The sequence below is a fragment of the Danio aesculapii genome, chromosome 20 (assembly GCF_903798145.1).
Source record: "Danio aesculapii chromosome 20, fDanAes4.1, whole genome shotgun sequence".
Lineage (NCBI taxonomy): Eukaryota > Metazoa > Chordata > Actinopteri > Cypriniformes > Danionidae > Danio > Danio aesculapii.
Window position 1 is genome coordinate 25,136,690 of NC_079454.1, and position 19,147 is coordinate 25,155,836.

The following is a 19,147-nucleotide window of genomic DNA, read 5'->3' on the forward strand; positions in this document are numbered from 1 at the left end:
TGTAACAGTCACGAACCCTAACAACCAGCTATGAAGTGAATGACAGCAATACAAATTCTAGTACAAGACTGTGTAATGAGAGAAAGAACTAAAACGCCTTGAAGCGCTGTGAATAAAAAATACTGATCGTTTAATTTTATTTACTGGATGAGATTACTTTTATTGCGAATGCATCAGTTTATGCATACAAATGATTAAGCAGCTTGAGAGGGTAGGGGAGTTTTTAAAGCCTAATGGAAGCAGAGAGGCAGTACCAAAGAAATGTATATGTAAACACTGGCATCTGCCATCTTGGAATGGCCAATGAGTCAAAACTAATAGCTCAAATGATGTTAGTTTAGCGAAATTGTCTCCTAATGTCTATTGAATATAGATTTTTGATGATTGCAGATGCAGTCAATTTGTTCTCTAGTGTTCACAAAACATCTTTGACAGTTCCAACATTGTGGGTGGCTTATGTATAAGGGCGCATAGAAACATCTTTACATCTATATATACATAGCTATATGTCTATGGGCACTATACAGTATGCTTCTGGCATCTATTGCCTATGTCAATTCTAATTGGTGGAGATTTGCTGCAGAATTATTGTTGTTGTTTTACCAGTAATGGCTTATGTTGAACATGATCATTTAAACCAAAATAATGTAGAAAATTAAGGTTTATATAATTCATAATATTCAATTCTATCCGGTCTATTTCAGTATCTATTCAGTCACTGTGCTAAATTAGCAAGTATGTTTTAAATCGGGGAAGTGATGATGGATTGCTAATGAAATTTTAAGTATTTTTTTAAGTACACGTCAACTTACTAGCTCAGTGAAATGTTTGCTAGCTTACAAACCTTCACGTAATTCATTTCTGTCAGAAATATGTGTTTTTGTTTTGTGTAATCTTTCTTAAAACACCCGATACAAACTTTAAATGCACACACTTCACTAAATAACCACTTGACTGTCTAAAAGCAGGGAATAAATCAAGGATATCCCATTAAAATCCCGTTTTGCCTGAGCGATGTAATAAAAAGCATAATAAATGCAGCCATTTGTTATGCTAATGATTTGCTTTAGCGAAATTTAGCATCTTAATTTTGGGTCCATGAACCAGAGAGTGGAGATTGAGGGTTAATGCAACAGATGCTAGTTCATTAAATGTGCATTTTGGGCTGTGCGAGAATATAAACTACAGCTCATGTAAGTGCCCGAGTGTGTGTTGGAGACACGCGGTTGTTGCTCATAAAGATGGGCAAAATAATGGGTGCTGCCATATGGTAGGCAGACAGGTGATGAGTGCTGATTAGTCATCCTTTATCTTGAAGGATAAAGCAAGTATAGTAATCATGTACACATTTGTACATGCATGAGAAATTATGTCAGGATTTTTTTACTAGCGAAGTCTGTTATCAGACTGTCTATGATGCCCCAATATAACAGACACCTCCATTTTTATTCAACATGATTTTGTCTTATGTATTTTGTTCACTAAGGCTACAGCTGTTTTATAAAACAATAACAATAAACTGTATTGATGTGATGTTATTTAAATTTTAACTTAAATGTGTTCTTTAATAAAATATATTTAAAACAAAATATGTTTTAATATTAATTTGTCAATATGCCATAACTCTAGTCTTCAATGTCAAATGTAAAATCATTCGAACATCCAAAAAACGTCTCAATTTACATTTGCTATTATTATTATCAATACAAAAAACATGTTGTGCTGCTTAATATTTTATTCAGGTTTTTATTATAAGGTTTAATATTTTTGTAATAGTTTAAAAGCAGCTCTATATCAATATTATGGCTCTATCAAGATTATGGTGCACATTCTTCTTGTTTTATTGCATCTTTTTTTTATTGTTGTGCTGTTTTTGCTATTGTTGGTATTTTGTCTTGTAGCACTTTGAGTCTAAGAAAAGTGCATTACAAATAAAATGCATTATTATTATTATATTATTATTATTATTAATACATTTATCTATCAGTAAAACATCTATCGTGTTACTTTGATCAATTTAATGCATCTGTGCTCAATAAAAATATTACAGCTGAATATCAAAGTCAAGACAGTTGTCGTTACACAGTTGAAAGAATTATGGGAGGTTATTTAAGATGCAATATATTTCAAGATGTTTTACTGTTTCTTTCAACATACAGTCTAACGTTCATTCATGATTTTACTGTATGTGGTTATAACTATAATGGCTTTCACATCTGACTCTGTCTCTTTTTAGTCGCTGACACTGAAACCAGCCTGACGAGAGATGGCACAAGTCCTACCTTCACCAACTGCAACTTGATCGACATGGAAATGTGATTGGTTGTCCTTCAAAATATACTATGACATGATTGGCTACAAGTTTTCGCAAAACAGAAGCTTACAGCTAGCAATCAGCACTTTAAAGGGTTAGTTCACCCAAATATGAAAGCTCTGTCATCCTTTACTCACCCTTCACTTGTTCAAAACCTATTTGAGTTTGTTTCCTTTGTCGAACATGAAAGAAGAATAACGCTGGTATCTGGCATCCATTGACTTCTATCGTAATTTTGGACTACTATGGAAGTGGATGGGTTCCAGAATTCTTCAAAACGTCTTCTTTTGTGTTCATCAGAAGCAATGATAACAACTCACGCAACAACTCATGAAGGTTTAAAACCACATGAGAGATAGTAAATGATAATTATCATAATCATAATCATAAATATCAGTGCTTCCCACACATAGACTTTACTTTGGCGGGCCCATATTAACAGCTGCCCAAGTATATTTAGTGACAGATTTATTTATTTATTATTACTATTATTAACATCCTTTTACACTTTTTTGTATCCACCCAATATAACCAAACATACGATCGATTAATTAGTGAAAAAACCTCTCTCGTTTACCCTTTTCGTTCTGTGTGCGCGAGACCTGTCAGCACTCCCATAGACAGTCTCACATGCTCTGCAGACCCACAGAAAAGTGCAACTTTGAGACTTAAAAAGTTTGTCCGGCCCGGGTTTCTAAATCTCCTAAAATGTTTGGAATTCAACTTTTGCTTTCGCTTTCAAATTCTCATATGCATTTTTGCATTACTCTTTTATTAAAGACCACTTTCCGCCTGGTTTTACAGCTGAAAGCGCGCACACAGTCGCGATACCAAGAGAAAAAGTAAATAGTAGATTATTTAATGTGAACAATTCAGAAAAACTTGACTATATACTCAGACAGGATGAAATGACTGGTCTAAACTGGCTGCAAAATATATGTACACCATTAGTGGTTAATTAACACCTTATTTAAATAATCTACAAGTTTTAATCTTGTAATTATGTTTTTTAGAGATATTTTATGTTTTTATTCATTTTTCTGTCATTTATTTCTCTTTTGCTCATTATTTTATTAATTTGATCATGTTAATATATTACATAGGCTATTTTATATACGTATCTAAAATGCTTTGGCATTCAAGTTTGCTTTGAACTTGAAAGAAAGAGAAGCAGATTTGACATTTCAGTGTGTGCACATGGCTTCTCAACAGTATAAGATTCTGGGTATGATAACCTTGGATAAAAATATCACGGTTTTCTCGGTATTGTGATTACTGCTCCAAAATAAGTTCTTTTTAAATGTCTGGGTAAAAAAACAACCCACCCCCCCCCCCCCCCATTGAAGACAATATATTTTATTTTAAGAAACCTTTAAAATATTTTGTACCAGTAGCTTTTGATGTTGAGGTTCCTTTTTTGCTGGAGATACTGTTGCCCTAAAAAACTAAATAGAATAGTTGTGGAAAACCTGTAAAAAAAACAAACATATACCCGAGGAACGGTATTACAGAAAACTTTGGAGGTTTAAAAACCTTGACTTTTCCAAACCACGATAAACCTTAAAATCGGTTACCGTCCCATGCCTACTCCTGAATAGCATAAAAGTAACATAAATAGTGGATTTCTTTTTATTTCAACAGTCTTTTTTTACTTTAACCCATTGAAAAGAAACAGTGTATAACTGTGTCATAATAAATCAAATTACTGCTAAGAATTTAATTATGTTTTGCTTGTTGCATAGTTAACCATTTAGGTGATGTGGTTAAATGCTGTGTTTCAATCCGGCTACCACTGCAAGTATTTTTGAAACCTGTGGGAAGCACTGAATATCATATTATGATCATTTTCATTTTTGGGTGAACTAATGAAAAGCGAAAAAAAAAGAGCAAACATCATGACAAAAAACAAAACAGAAAACAGCTGAAATGCCAAGGGATGCCAAGTCATCTTACAACACAGTAATAAATTTTTTTTAAAATGTGTGAATGCAGAAGTGTTTCTCCGTACCTCCTCTGGCATGCTGAGCACCAGATCATTGTCAGTTTGGGTGGCAAACCCCTGTAGGAAGTACTCGCTGCAGGCCGCTAGTACAGCCCTGTGTGCGCGAAACTCCTTGCCCTCCACCAGCACGGTCACATCGCAGAGCAGGCCCTGCTTCCGCTGCTCATTCAGACCCAGCAGGATGTTGGTACAGTGCACTGTCGACTCATACACGTACATGGGAGCTTCAGACTTCTCATCCACGGACATACCGCTCACACCCTGCACAGAAAACAGAGAGACAAAGAGCGGTCAGCTTACTGTTTGTGATCACAGTAGAATGAATTTAAGGGTGCTCCAAAATGAATGCTTTCTAAACCCCAAATGGGATCAACATTAGGCTTTCCAGGGAAAAAATGAGTAACAGAAGAAATAAAAAAAAACAAAACAAAAAAAATGTGCAGTATGTAAGTTTTTGACTCTTCTAAAGCATAATAATAATACAATAATATGTTTGCAGATATTTAAGAAACATGCAAAGTGAACTTTCTTGTTTATCTGAAAAACAATGCTGTTTTCTGTTCCAGTACTTTGTTTCTTTGTTTTGGCCATTTTAACCCGCCCTGCTAGTTTAGCCAATTATATTTCAGCACCCGGCTTGCCTTGATGGAAAACCACGTATTTCATTCATTCATTCAGAAAGGCTCTCAAAGCATGTGCTCGTGACCGAACTGTGACCTCACGCAGATTCAGAGTTCCACATGAGCTTATTAATTTGCAAATAATATAAATATTATGAACGTGAACATTATGTGAGCAGGTTACATTGTAACCCCGCATCCTAACAACACGCTACGTGACAAGATCCGCAGTTATAAGTAATTTGGCTGTTTGCACCAGACAAAACATGATAGAAATTTAAATAAAGCCATTCAGAAGCACAGAATATGCACTCACTCATGAAATAGTAAGGTTTACAATTATTCATCTTTGAGAAATAGAAGTTGTTTCTAATATCAATCAATTTGAGGTGTTGGTTAGGACAAAAATTCTGTTTAATATGGAAGATATTCCGTGTATTGAGTGCTGTTGCTTTTATTTAGAACACAGTTTAAATCACTCGCTCCTGTCCTCAATCTGGCAACCTGCGCTTGCTTTTGTTTTGATCCAGGAGTGCAATACCTAGTTCAACCACTGGGAGTCAAACTTACGTACTGCACCTTTAAATAGTAAGAATGATTTTGCTTTAATTGATATAAGCAATATTTGACTAGTAAAGTGACTATATGATAACAGTGGAAGTGTTTGTGTTGTGAGCTTCTGGAAGCATTTCATGTGGATGTCATGAATTGTCCATCTTCTAATATTCTTTAATGTCTTTTTATTCCCTGAGGAAGGGCTTATTTTAAAAATCCCATGTCTAATATGTATATTTTAACCCTAACTGATAATGCCTACAGTTTTAAGAGGATTTTAGAGTCACATATGTAAATTAAAATTGAAGAAAAACTATTTTCAGTAAAATTACCTGCTTATTTGTAGAAATGTGAATGTAGAAAAAGTATATTCGGGGCTTAATTTGTGCCAGAACAAGCTGGATCTGGATCTGGCACCTATGAAATCTGATCCTTGCAATTTACAAAATAAGCACTGAGGATATTTAATATAAAGTAAAAAAAAATGTTACAGGAACAATATTTATAAGAGAATTAAGAATAGATCATAATATATCAAGAAAGTGGTAAGAAATATTTTAATATATGTTATATATTTAAAATTGTAGTTTATATTTTATAAAAAAAACATATTTGTCATATATAAAAAGCATATATGTCATATATAATTATCTAAAATGTATTAAATAATGCATATGTAATATCAACTGTTGCTAAAATAGCATGGTGCAAACAACATGTGGGTTTGATTCCCAGAAATTGCAAGAACTAAAAAAACAAAACAAAACAAAAACAAAAAACAAAACAAAACAAAAACACACAAAAAAAACAAAAAACAAAAAAAACAAAAAAAAACAAACAAAAAAAACAAAACAAAAAAACAAAACACAAAAAACAAACAAACAAACAAAAAAACTAAACAAAAAAACAACAACAAAAAAACAAACAAAAAACAAAAACAAAAAAAACAACAAAACAAAAAACCAAATTAAAAAAAACAAACAAAAAAAAACAAAACCAAAACAAAACAAAAAAAACAAAACAAAAAACAAAAAAAAAAAACAAAACAAAACAAAACGCTCCCTGTTCTATAATTGATCATTATTCTTGCTTTTATTTCTATAACAATGCCTGAAACTTTTTATAACACCTCATGTGACTATATGCCACTTTATGATGAATTGTTTCTTGCATCTTTCTTACAAGCCACTTTAAAAATCAGCTATTAAATGAATAAATGTAAATAAATTTAAACTGACAGTTCATTATACCGATGCATTATTTAATATTAATTCAACTGCAACTACTTCCTCAAGTTTATTTGGCATCCTGGCTCACCATGACCACGTCCTAAAAGATGCCACCTACAGCAAGCAAAGCACAACCACAAAGACAAAGAAACAAGCGTAAACAAAGCCCCAAACCAAGAGATCAGCAGCTGCTGCGCCATTCACACTCACTCGTCTAACATTTAACACACACCCCCGTGTAAGCAGGTAGACATTCACACTTTACACAATGATCCTGCTCACAAACACTGGTAGATTAACTGGAGAAGGCGATTTAGCTGTCATAACAGTGGGGTCTCCGCTATTGCTTCTTATGTGGGAGGCGCACAGAGAGATGCTGGCACATGTGATCTTCAGTCACAAAGATTACCTTGAGCTCTTTCCTTTTCCCTATCAGAGCGGCTCAACCGGTGCATGTGTGATTAGAGACTTAAGTGTCTCTGGATTGTGGATCTTCACAAATGTGTCCTGGCCTCGTACCCTAGGTCCTGTAGCACAACCCTTTGACAATCGCTTCTTACAAAGAGGGCGGCGTGTTTAATCTCATCAGCAGGTTCTCGATGGATGTCTTGGCAAGTGAATATCGCTAACCTCAAATTAGCATTCAGCCCCTCTGCTGATTTGAATAAGTGCAAACTGAATATGACGAGTCAGGCACAGACCTCAGCGTAAAGAACAGCCTTCAGATCCTCTTAAGCAATTTTATTTGCAGCGGTGGCAAGGTGTGCATATGTTCTCTGTGAGACACTAGGACAAATCTGTTCATTTAGAAAGAATGGAATGAGAGAGGGGCTTCATGCGGTTATGACTTAGCATAAGGCTAATAACATCTGACAAATCCAACTCGCCATGGACACGCTTGCTTTAGTACTTATAAATCATATTACAACACTGAACACTGCAAAAAAATTACATTATTCAAAACATGAAATAATAAATAGATACAAAGAGGGCATCAAGGTGGCGCAGTGGATAGCACGATCACCTCACAGCAAGAAGGACGCTGGTTCGAGCCCTAGCTGGGTTAGCTGGCATTTCTGTGTAGAGTTTGCATGTTCTCCCTGTGTTGGTTTCCTCCGGGTGTTCCGGTTTCCCCCACAGTCCAAAGACATGTGGTATAGGTGAATTGAATAAGCTAAATTGGCCGTAGTGTGTGTGAATGCAAGAGTCTATGGGTGTTTCCCAGTGTTGTACAAAGAGTATAGAATATTGTTACATGTATGTGCTGTCACACTGTTTTGAAGAAGTTTTTTTAACAGCTACTACAAACTAAACAGAACGTTTATGCTTCATTGTCAATGCAAATCACATCCATAATAATATAAGCATTGTATTGTTTGTGATAGGATGTATGTTGCTTTCTTGCTGAACAGAACAATTTAACATGGCTTGCATCTGTCAAACTATGTGTACACCTTTCTGACTGTGTACTTATGCACGTATGTAATGTGTGTTTCTTAACACATTTGTTGTCTTTCATGTATTTATTGTCTTTTATGTACTATTGTTAATATTGCTAATAGTGTATTGTTTGGTTTTTGGAGTATGTTGTTGTATTTTGCACTGTCTGGAGCCAGCACCTAAGCTTTTCACTCATCATAGTACATGTGCTGCTGGTGATGGGACATTAAAAGTGATTTGATTTGATTTGAGTTAATGTAAAACAATATATTTGAGCATTTCCAGCTTTATGTATGTTACATTTGCAGTAAAAAAGTATACATTATATTAAAACATCTGTTTATATTTTCCAAAACAACTAACCACAGAGTTATGAGATCAGAAAAATATCAAATTGTAAACATTTTTTAGATTTGAAATGAGGGAAATAAACATGCATTTTGGATGTGACCAAACAAAGTGTGCGACTTTCAGTCTACAACATTCTGTGAATTAAACTGCACAAGCCAAAAGAAACAATGCTAATCAAAAGGATAAGAATTGGCTCTCTAAAACAAACATTGCCATTGCCAATTGACATTTTTGCATTTATGAGGGAAAAGCTTTGTTATGGATGTGACGTCTCTCCGTTTTGGAAGTGACAGATGTGAAATTGCCACTTGTGTGATTTTGGTAAATCAAATATAATAGCTTGAAAACTTTGACAGATACATTTTTGAGTATTTTTAAAGTACTGGAAAATACTTGCTTACACAAAAAAATGTTGAAACGGTTTCTTTATTTTGGTGAAAACTTGAAAAAAATTTTTGTTGACATTTGCATGGAATGGCTTATATTTTTTATGGCAATTGAGATAAAGATTAAATAAAATACAAATACTAGATACAAAGCTTATACATCTGTCAATACCCTGAATCTGAAATAAAAAATTAAAATAAAAGCTGTAAACAATGGTTAACATTCGTCACCAAAATTGTGGTCAGATGCTAAATATAAACATCTTGATAGTCAATATGTATTGCCATCTAATATTCAGTGCTAGATAGTAACTGATTACAAGTTAGTAAAAATGAAACTACTTGTATTTGGATTGTTGCAAGTTATACAATTTTAATGACCTAATCAAAGTTACAGTTTTCTATATTAAATCAGTACAAATTAAAAACCCAATATCATTATTCATTTATTGATTCATCCTAATTCTTCTTCATTTCTATTCACAATATAGAATGAGCATCTTAATTTGTACATGTACTAGGGATGCTCCGATTGATCGGCTGGAGATCGGCATAATCTCATTTTAAGACTCAATCAGTTCTCGCTTATCTGGCTGATCACATGAACCAATCGCAAGTCCTCGTTTGCAGGTTTACAAGAAAAGAAAGATGCATTTTATCTTCTTATGTATCAAATATGCACTCCAAACCTTTTTTCATTGAGGCACGTTGAATTCTTCTTCAATCATTTGCAATGTTTCCAAATTGCATTGTCAGTCATTTTTCTGTGACTGTTTATCTATTATTTTCTGTTAAGCTGCTTCTGACCCTGACATTTTCACACTAAATGTTCATAAGAGACGTGTTTACGTGTTTAAATTTCTATTATATACAAAATCTTTCATTTATTCTCTTAGGAAAAGAGAGATCTCCACTTAAGTATCATACTTAAAGGGAAAATTTGCTTTATGCAATGTTTAAGTTAGATAAAGCTTGAGGCATCAGAATTATACTCTGTATCGGCAGATCACCATGACGAGGAACCGGTACTTGGTATCGGCTCTAAAAATCCTGATCGGAGCATACCTAACATTTACAATTGTAATTATGTTCATAACTATCTGCATACCTCTGATTATTAATCACAACCTGTACATATATTCATCTATAATAAATCTCTGTTCGTAGTTAATACAACCTGTATAAATATAATGTTCATAGTACATCCATCTGTAAATATTACCCATAGATTCTCTATAATTGCACTATATATACTATATATAAATATACTATATATAAATATACTATATATATATATATATATATATATATATATATATATATATATATATATATATATATATATATATATACATACATATATACTTATACTATAGTAAAGTATATATAGTAAAGTATATATACTTTACTATATATATTGCACTATATAAATTATACCTATATCCGGTATAATTCCTGGCACTCCTGGTTAGACCTAAACTACATTTTGTTGCTTTGTACTTGTACATGCGTAAAGACAGTAAAGTTGAATCTAATTTAATCTAATCTAATCTAATTCAAATTTCATGTGAACAGCGATCCATGCTCCTGAATTTAGGGACCACTTAAAAATACATACAAATGAGTAGTAATCTAAAAAGCAATCTAAAAGTAATCCAAAAGTATTCAGAATACATTCATTATAAGTAATCCAAAGTGTTAAGAAATAACAAATAAGCCCTGCTAATACTCATAGTATTTACATGGTCCTACAAGATACTTCCAAGAATGCTACGATGATAATAAATAATTACATACTTAAAAAGTCCACTTAGCATATCTTCAGAAGATTTATCTAAAAAAAAACAAGAGCAAATTTTGCATTGCCCAGGGTTAAAGTGCATTTACCCCGAGTTTTAAAAAGCTGCTAAACCACTGCTAAGCACAGTGTGAAAAGGCATACAGCAAGCGAGGATGCTTAAGCTCTGAATCAGGCAGCTTTAAACTGCTTTTGAAACTACACAATCTCTACTTTCAGTCTCTGCCAGCAGTCTTTTCCACAACACACTGAGCTATTTAAGTTGTCCGGGGCCAACTTCTGCTCGCGGAATGATCAGTGCATGACTAAACAATTCCTACAGAGCTCCAGTGGCAGCCAGCGCTGTTCTTTCCATCTCTCCCGAAGCCAGGGCTGCCCCTGTCTGCCCCGCCGCGGTGAGGGCTGTGCAGCCAGCGCTCCTCCCTGCTCCCACAACCACCGCTGACTGCACCTTAGGCAAACTCTGACCCGCAGAGACACAGGCCTGAAATTTCTTACCCTTGTCATCTTGATTTAACTCCTGACTGGGCAAAATAGGCAGTTTGTGTACTCCACACAGAAGATGCAGACAGGCGCAAACCCTCAAAGATTGGCTCCATTCGAGGCAGTTGGTTACCGCTATGAAGCGCCTTCGATCAGAACTAGCAAATAAAAGCGGTGAGCCTTGCCGAACGATGACGGTTGACTGTTGTGTATATTAAAGTGCGAAAACCAAAAGTTGTCCTTGGTCATTGGAAATGGCTGCGCGTGCAAATGGAAACCAAGAGAATGGAATCAGTGGGCCCAACGCCTCCCTCTCGCTTCTTTTCTTATCTCTCTCACTCACTCACTCGATGCAGAAAAAATCAAACCACACAGCATGTGGGTTTAGACATTCTATACTGCTAAGTAGGTGTGCACGCTGCACATGTGTAAGTGTGTGGGAGGGATGCTGTGGTTACCATGAAAAGAAAGAAAACAAAAGACTAAGACAGGTAGAGAGTGGCTGTCAAGCATCTCTGCAACGTACCAATCACATCCAGATGAAGCAAAGAATGAGTGCTAATTTCTGGAACTAGCGATCAATACTCAAACTGACAGAGCACTGTTCATTTCGACGTAGACCTCGCCTAAAATATTGGTTACTTGCAGCCAGTGGGGTAAAATAATTTTTCTCAGGAATTGTAATTTACTAAGTTGTTTTAAAAACGTGTACTTTTACTTTCCCTTGAATACATTTTTAGTGCCAGATTAGTACGTTTCCCCCACTACTTTCCTTCAACCTGCTACTACTTTATCTTTTCTTGTCTATGGGGATTAGAAAAATCTGTCCTGAGATTTCTGTCCAATCAAATCGCATATAGAAGGTAAATTGCATCATACTGAACTACCTCAAGACATGGGTGATTTATAATTGCAGCAAACTGTTTGGAAGCAATAGAAGTGTCCAAGCAGATGTCCAAAATCTTTACACGCAATAACCCTGAGACTGTTTAGATGCATGTCACTGATGAGAACATGACAGATGTTTACTGTATGATGACTGTAATGGCCTTAAACAACCAGCAGGCACAAGACGTCAATATGAAGTCAGATTGACATTGTACCCCAACGTCGTGGATCGTTGCATTTTGTTTGCAAATGAAAATCGGGTTGACATCAGAACCTAATGTCAGACTGACGTCAACGTCCAATGTCCAACCTGAAATCAACCAAATATCAACTATTAACCAAATATTAATGATGCTACAGCTTAACATTGTGTGGACATTACCACTATGACGTCTATCAGACGTTGAATTTGGGTTGCCATACCTCATGAATAAATGTCAGTATTTGTCATCAATATGACGTTGGTTTAAGATGTTGGCTCCACGTTGGATTTTGGTCACTTTACAACACAACCTAAAAAAAAATATCAATGTCATTTGACGTCGTTATTTGACATTAGTATAACATTGTCATTAGACGCTGGCTAGACATTGAATTTTGGCCACCTGACATCACAACCTAAATCTAGCCTATTAACGTCTTATGACATTGTGTGTCTGTTGGGCAATAGCTAAATGCACTAAAGAATGTTACGTTTACAGATACATCCCCAAATTAATGTAAATGCGTGAGCTTTTCACAGCATAACACTCGTTACTCTTGAGTACTTCTGAAAGGTCTACTTTTTAGTCATATTTTAAGTAATATTTACAACAGCTACTTTTACTCGCGCTACATTTTTAGGCATGTAATGGTACTTTAACTTAAGTATGATTTTTCAGTACTCTTTCCACCACTGCTTGCAGCCAAAACTCTACCTAAGTATAAGCAAGTTTGTGTCCGACATTCCCAGACGTTTGCAGCAAGAGTCCAACTGGTCACTCCAATTATTGTTTTTCAGTTTGCTTCTTTTTTTTTCACTCTAAATATGTTTTCTATGCTGCCTTTGGTGGATAATGACCTGTCTTCCAAGAATAATGTTTCCAGATGTGGTTGCAAGGTTCATAAGATGCCAAACACACTATTTCAAAATTGGAATGTGCTTTCTTTCCATGCTGGGATTTTCAGATGTGTGCATTTTGTGCACAAAAGGATGATGCATTTGCACACAAGCTCACCACAAATGACTACTCTCGGCCGTGTTACCGATTAGAACTGCTGAGGGATGCAAGAGGTTTGCCCTCCGTCTTGCTCTTTATTTTTTATCATGCAGGCACTTCTCAATCTTGTTAAGCGTGGACGCTAACTGGTTTCGCGAGGAACACTCCCACACACATCAAAAGCAGAGCTCTGTGATGGGTTTCCGACAGCTGTCGCTGGCGTTCTACTTTTGCTTGCTCAAGGGGCTGGAAGACTACCAGAGCACTGAGACTAATCTGAAACTGAATTAGACTGGGTATGGATCATTACTTTTAGAGATGAATATCCCCAAGACAGTGATGAATGATGGTGCATCCAACATCCTAATAAACAAAGCAGACTCGGTTTATTGCATAAACAGCACATGTTCAAAATGAGTTGCCTTTTTCTCTAAGTGTTCTGATTTGATGGAGTGTGGACTGTCTGAAAACCTGACTGAATTCACAGTGACTTGTTTGAACTGATATGCCGAACTAATTCATTGAGAACACCTGACTCATGTGTCAAATATAATAATAAAAAAAATAATAAAACAAATAGGCACGGTGGCTCAGTGGTTAGCATTGTCGACTTACATTGTCGCCTCGAATCCAAGCTGGACCAGTTGGCATTTCTGTGTGAAGTTTGCATGTTCTCTCCATGTTTTTGTGGGTTTCCTCCGGGTGCTCCAGTTTCCCTCAAAGACTAAAGACATGCGGTGTAAGTGAATTGGATGAACTAAATTGGCTGTAGTGTATGAGTGTGTGTAAATAAGAGAGTGTATGGGTGTTAGAGAGAGTGTAACGGGTGCTGGGTTGCAGATGGAAGGGCATCCACTGCATAAAACATATGCCAGAGTAGTTGACGGTTAATTCCGCAGACAAATCAGGAACTGAATGAATGAATGAAAACAATTAATGAAAAATAAACTGTAAATTTCAAAGTGAAAAACCAGAGAGTGGACAAGTTTACACTTGGCTGGTTTGATTAAAAATAATTGAAATTAATTTACTGTTGCTCCAGTTAATATGAATAATAGTGGGTGAGTGGGAAAACATGCTGTAAGACTGCAAACAAGATGGTCTCTGTTTACGAAAAAACTTGTGTGTAGGGCTGGGCGATTATCCGAAAAGTAATCAAAATCGGCATTCAGAACTTATAATCGATCAAACTACTTTCCCTACTGCGTGTGGAGTCATGTGACCTTGCTCTGTTAAGGCTGATTTAAACTTCTGCATCAAACGCAGGGGTGTGGTCCGGCACGGCCGCATACCCGCGCAACTCTCAAAAAATGTGACTACACGTCGCACATTTGCACTACATTGATGATGATGATTGGAAGCTGTGCCTTGACAAGGCATATTTTCCATTACAATAAAATTATTATTTACATCAAAATATTTGTTTACAGAAGATTCAAGAAATGCACTTACTTTCTACTTTAAATATGAAAATCTTTGAAAATAATTTATTTTGTTTCCAAAAGTGCAAGTTATTTATTTGTGACTGTTGGTTTCAGGCAATGTGTGTGTTAATTTCAATATTTGTACTTCATACTTTCAATTATTTTAAAATCAAGCAACTCACCCTTCATTTAAAAATCTCTCACTTGTAATCTGTGCATATTTACTGTAAAAAACTTTTCAGTGAACTAATAGGGCAAAAAAATTACTAATATATAAAATAATCGTTTATTAAACGTAAAAGAGTTGAAATTAATCGAGATTTAGATTTTAGGACAAATCGTCCAGCCCTACTTGTGTGGTTATTATGTGGTTTGAGTAAAATATGATCACAACATGAACCAAAGACCGGACATTAAGTCATATGGTGACCAAAAATCTAAAGGTTGTTCAAGAATAACTTTTTTTTGTGATAGTAGTGATGTTGTATTATTATAGTTTAATACAGACATCGAAAATGTGCAAGAGATCCAATTTTGTTTGTTTGATGGAGGAATTCCTGCAGTTGTTTTGAATGTTTATACATTTGTATCAAAGCTCTGATGTTTGCTTACAAAGTGACCTCTAGCTGTGCTCCTTCGTATCTGCTCTCACTTCTGCAGATATATGTGCCCTCCAGAAACTTGCGTTCTGTGAATGAACGTCGCCTCGTTGTTCCATCCCAAAGAGGGAAGAAATCACTTTCCCGAACTCTCACATTCAATCTGCCCAGTTGGTGGAATGAACTCCCTAACTACATCAGAACAGCCGAGTCACTTGCTGTCTTCAAGAAACGACTAAAAACACAACTGTTTAGTCTCCACTTTTCCTCCTAATCTGCAATTGCCTCTCTGGCAATACCACTAACTGAGCCCTCTTTCTCTCTCTCTCTCTCTCTCTCTCTCTCTATAAAAAAAAAAAAAAAAAAAAAAAAAAAAAAAATTTCCACTAATGTTTTGCTTCTTAGACTTTTACACGCCTGAAACTTGTCTATAGCGCTTGTTCACTGCTGCTCTTATAGTTGTTTAAATTGCTTCCTTGTCCTCATTTGTAAGTCGCTTTGGATAAAAGCGTCTGCTAAATGACTAAATGTAAATGTAAAATGTAAATGTATAAGCTTTTCATGACTTTCCGAATGAGAATGATAAAAATACCATTATATGTACTCCCATTCCACAAGTTTATTTAGCCCAGGACACAGCATTGTATTAACTGTTCAATAAATTCTGTCTCAAAATACAAACCACCATACCAGCACAAAACTAAAGCCCTTTTTCCCTTCCTTATCTTTCTTTCTTTAGAAAACTCTTTAACAAAGCCGTCATCTTCCTGATATAAATGACACTGACCTAATGTCCTTATAATTAGCACTCGAGCGTTCCTCTCTTGGCTTCAGATTTCAAGTGAACTGATTTGAGACCCTAAAAATACACAAAACCATGACAGGCTTTCATTATGCCAACAAAGCAAAGCTGGGTGTTTCCGTGCCTGTCAACCTTTAAACCAGTGTAAATATCTCAGCTAAATGACAGAATCGGTCCTGACAGAGGTGCATGTTTAGTTTGGAACGGGTATGGTGTTGTGTTCCTGCAGGACAGCCTGACATGGCGATTTGGGGAGATGACAGCATATGATGTGCTGTCTGGTTTGTGTCCTCTTTCTCATCTCCACAGACACTCTCTGCTGCTGAGCACAACACATCTGACAGAAGAAAAACAGCCATCTGTGCTGCTACATTAACAGAACATATGTAACTCACCTGTGACCATCACTCACACACCTTTCTAAAACTACCACCAGATGCTGGAGATACAGCCCTAAATGCACTGTGCTACAAATTGTTATTACTAGGCTGGCCCAATTAAGATCCATCCATGCTAATGGCCCGTTTCCACTGAGTGGTACAGTACAGTACAAGTCACCTTTATCAGGCTTGCGTTTCCACTGCCAAAAGGGTACCAATGGGTGTGGTGTATGACAGAAAGTTTCAGTCGACGTCATTCTCGCTGATGAAATGTCAAAGTAAAGCTGTTCGGGTTGTTTACATATCATATGAGAAGCACTTCTCACAAAACAAATAATTGTCTATAAAAGTTCATTGCTAACCTTTCTATGAACATGATTTGATTATAACTGCAGATCAATGATGAAATAGCCTACTGTATTGACTGTAATTATATGAAATAAATAAATAAATAAATACAAGATATATCAGAATCAGAATCAGTTTTATTGCCAAGTGTGCCATTTTTGAACACATACAGACCCTTACAGTCTTGTGTTATCCATTACAAAAAAACTACACAGAGCTTACATTTAGTCCTTATATGGGTTCGAAAACAACATGCAACATATAGCCCACAGTCAAAGCAAACAGCTTATCTGTATCTTTAATCTCACATAATTCCGTCATTCCGAGTTCATAATAGTCCAAAAGGAGATGATAATAGATAAACATGGCAGTTTGTTCATTTTTTTAGGTTGCTGAAAGAATCATTTGCTCCTTAGTTTTTTCGGGCTTCACTCTCGCATTTGTCTGTTGCTAAATTAATCGGATGTCAGAAACACTTCAATAATCATGCACACGTTATTAATATGAGCTCAAGAAGTTCGTTATTTCAAATATAGACGCAAAGCTCTCTCTTCTCTCTCTCTCTCTCTCTCTCTCTCTCTCTCTCTCTCTCTCTCTCTCGAAAGTGAAACTGGTCGTGCTTTTAGGCGGCCTTGTAAACAACTACGGTGACAAGGGTAGATTCTGCTCTTCTTCTTGGCTTTGCGGCTGTTCATCAAGACGACGATAAGGTTTGTTTAAGCTTGGGTCGACCATGGCTTGTTATTATATGTATATATTATTATTGTGTAATGTCTTGGCTGTGTATTTAAAAATGGTGCTTCCTTTGTTTTCATTCTCCTGGCTTATGTACATGCTGGTGACATTTTTTCATCTGCCAATTTAAATCCTTGCAGTTTGTCAAGCAGGATGGATCCTAAGTTTGTCAATTATTTTACTTTGGAAAATAATTTCTGTGTTTTCAGAAACTCAAAATTGCTAGTGGTTGAGGAGACTTATTATCAAGTATTTATTTTTCTAATGATAATTTAAATATATATTCCAAAAAAGAACAGTTATTCAATTATTAATTAAAGTGAATTATTAAGATTACATTATTGTATCACTTGGGGATTCGTCAAAAGCAAGGAGGGAAACAAGCAAACAAACAAACAAAGATTGTGAAATAATTTTGCATGGTTTTCACACACTCTAATTATCTCATATTGATCTGCTGTGCTTTTACAGTGCAACAATTTTTGGTACATTTTTAAAGGAAGTGCCATAACTCCTTCCTCAAATTGTTGGCCACTTAACAGATTCATTGTGGTAAAGCAGTCAACATTAGTGGCAGTTACCAGCACAGCAGATTGCGGCATCATTACCAACACTCATTTTACCATAACAGCCAATGAACCGTTAAAAGCCATTGATTTGCTCTATGCTAATCCTCACTTTAAATCTTACCAATATACACTTATATTTATATGTTTTTGTACATTTATTGGTGGAACTGGCACACTCTGTACATCTTTTGCACTGGACTTTATCTTTGAAACAATTATAAATAAATACCACCGTTCTTTTTACACATTAGGATCATTTCAATTATTAGTTTGTTGTTTGACACATCGCATCTGCATTTTAGAAGAAAAAACTCTAGTTTTAAATGTGGTGACACCAGTGTTAGGCAAGCTCCTTGAAAAATGTAGTGAGCTAAGCTATTAGCAATACTACTTAAAATGTAGCTTAAATACACTAAAAGCTACACCCTGGAGCAAGCTAAGCTAACAGCTACTTTGCAAAAGTAGCTTAGCTACATTTAACCTATTTTAGCAATTTTCATTTTTAAATCGAAGCAACTTAAATGATTATTCATATCTTAGTGATCACTAAAACTCTCAATAAATCATTTGAGGCAGAATTGTTCAGTTCAGTTATTTACTGTAAATAATATTGTACTAAACATAAACAAATTACAGTATATAACAGCAAAAACAAAAAAATACAATAAAACCAGATGTTACGCTTTTAAAATACTATAGTAATGTATAGTAAAGGGAAATATTTACGAAAAAGCATTCAATTACACTAACTTACATATTGTAGTATCATTTATAACTATCATGAAGTAATAGTAATTACCGTAGTATAAGAAGAAATTGTCATTCTCGCCATCATATGAATTACCTTCATCGGCTAGACACCGGCCTCACAGCTCCGTGAATGTTGGTGCTTTCACTTATTGATCTGCGATCGGTAAATGTAGCTTGTGTGGACGCTACTGCGCTACTTGACTAAAAAAATAGGTTCGCTACTGAAAAGCTATTGGATTTATAAAGTAGCGACCCTACCGCCATGCTACTGAGAA

At 35.5% G+C, this 19,147-nt stretch overlaps 1 protein-coding gene across 4 annotated transcripts in view; it reads right to left on the reverse strand.

Moving 5' to 3' along the window:
- bach2b (BTB and CNC homology 1, basic leucine zipper transcription factor 2b) overlaps window positions 1-19,147 on the reverse strand; it is a 171,506-nt gene that overhangs the window by 54,544 nt on the left and 97,815 nt on the right. For all 4 annotated transcript variants that reach the window (XM_056445632.1, XM_056445630.1, XM_056445631.1 and 1 more), the window contains one exon: window positions 4,323-4,577. In XM_056445632.1, coding sequence (XP_056301607.1) covers window positions 4,323-4,565 — 243 coding nt within the window. In that variant the 5' untranslated portion in view covers window positions 4,566-4,577. The remainder of the gene's footprint in view (window positions 1-4,322; window positions 4,578-19,147) is intronic.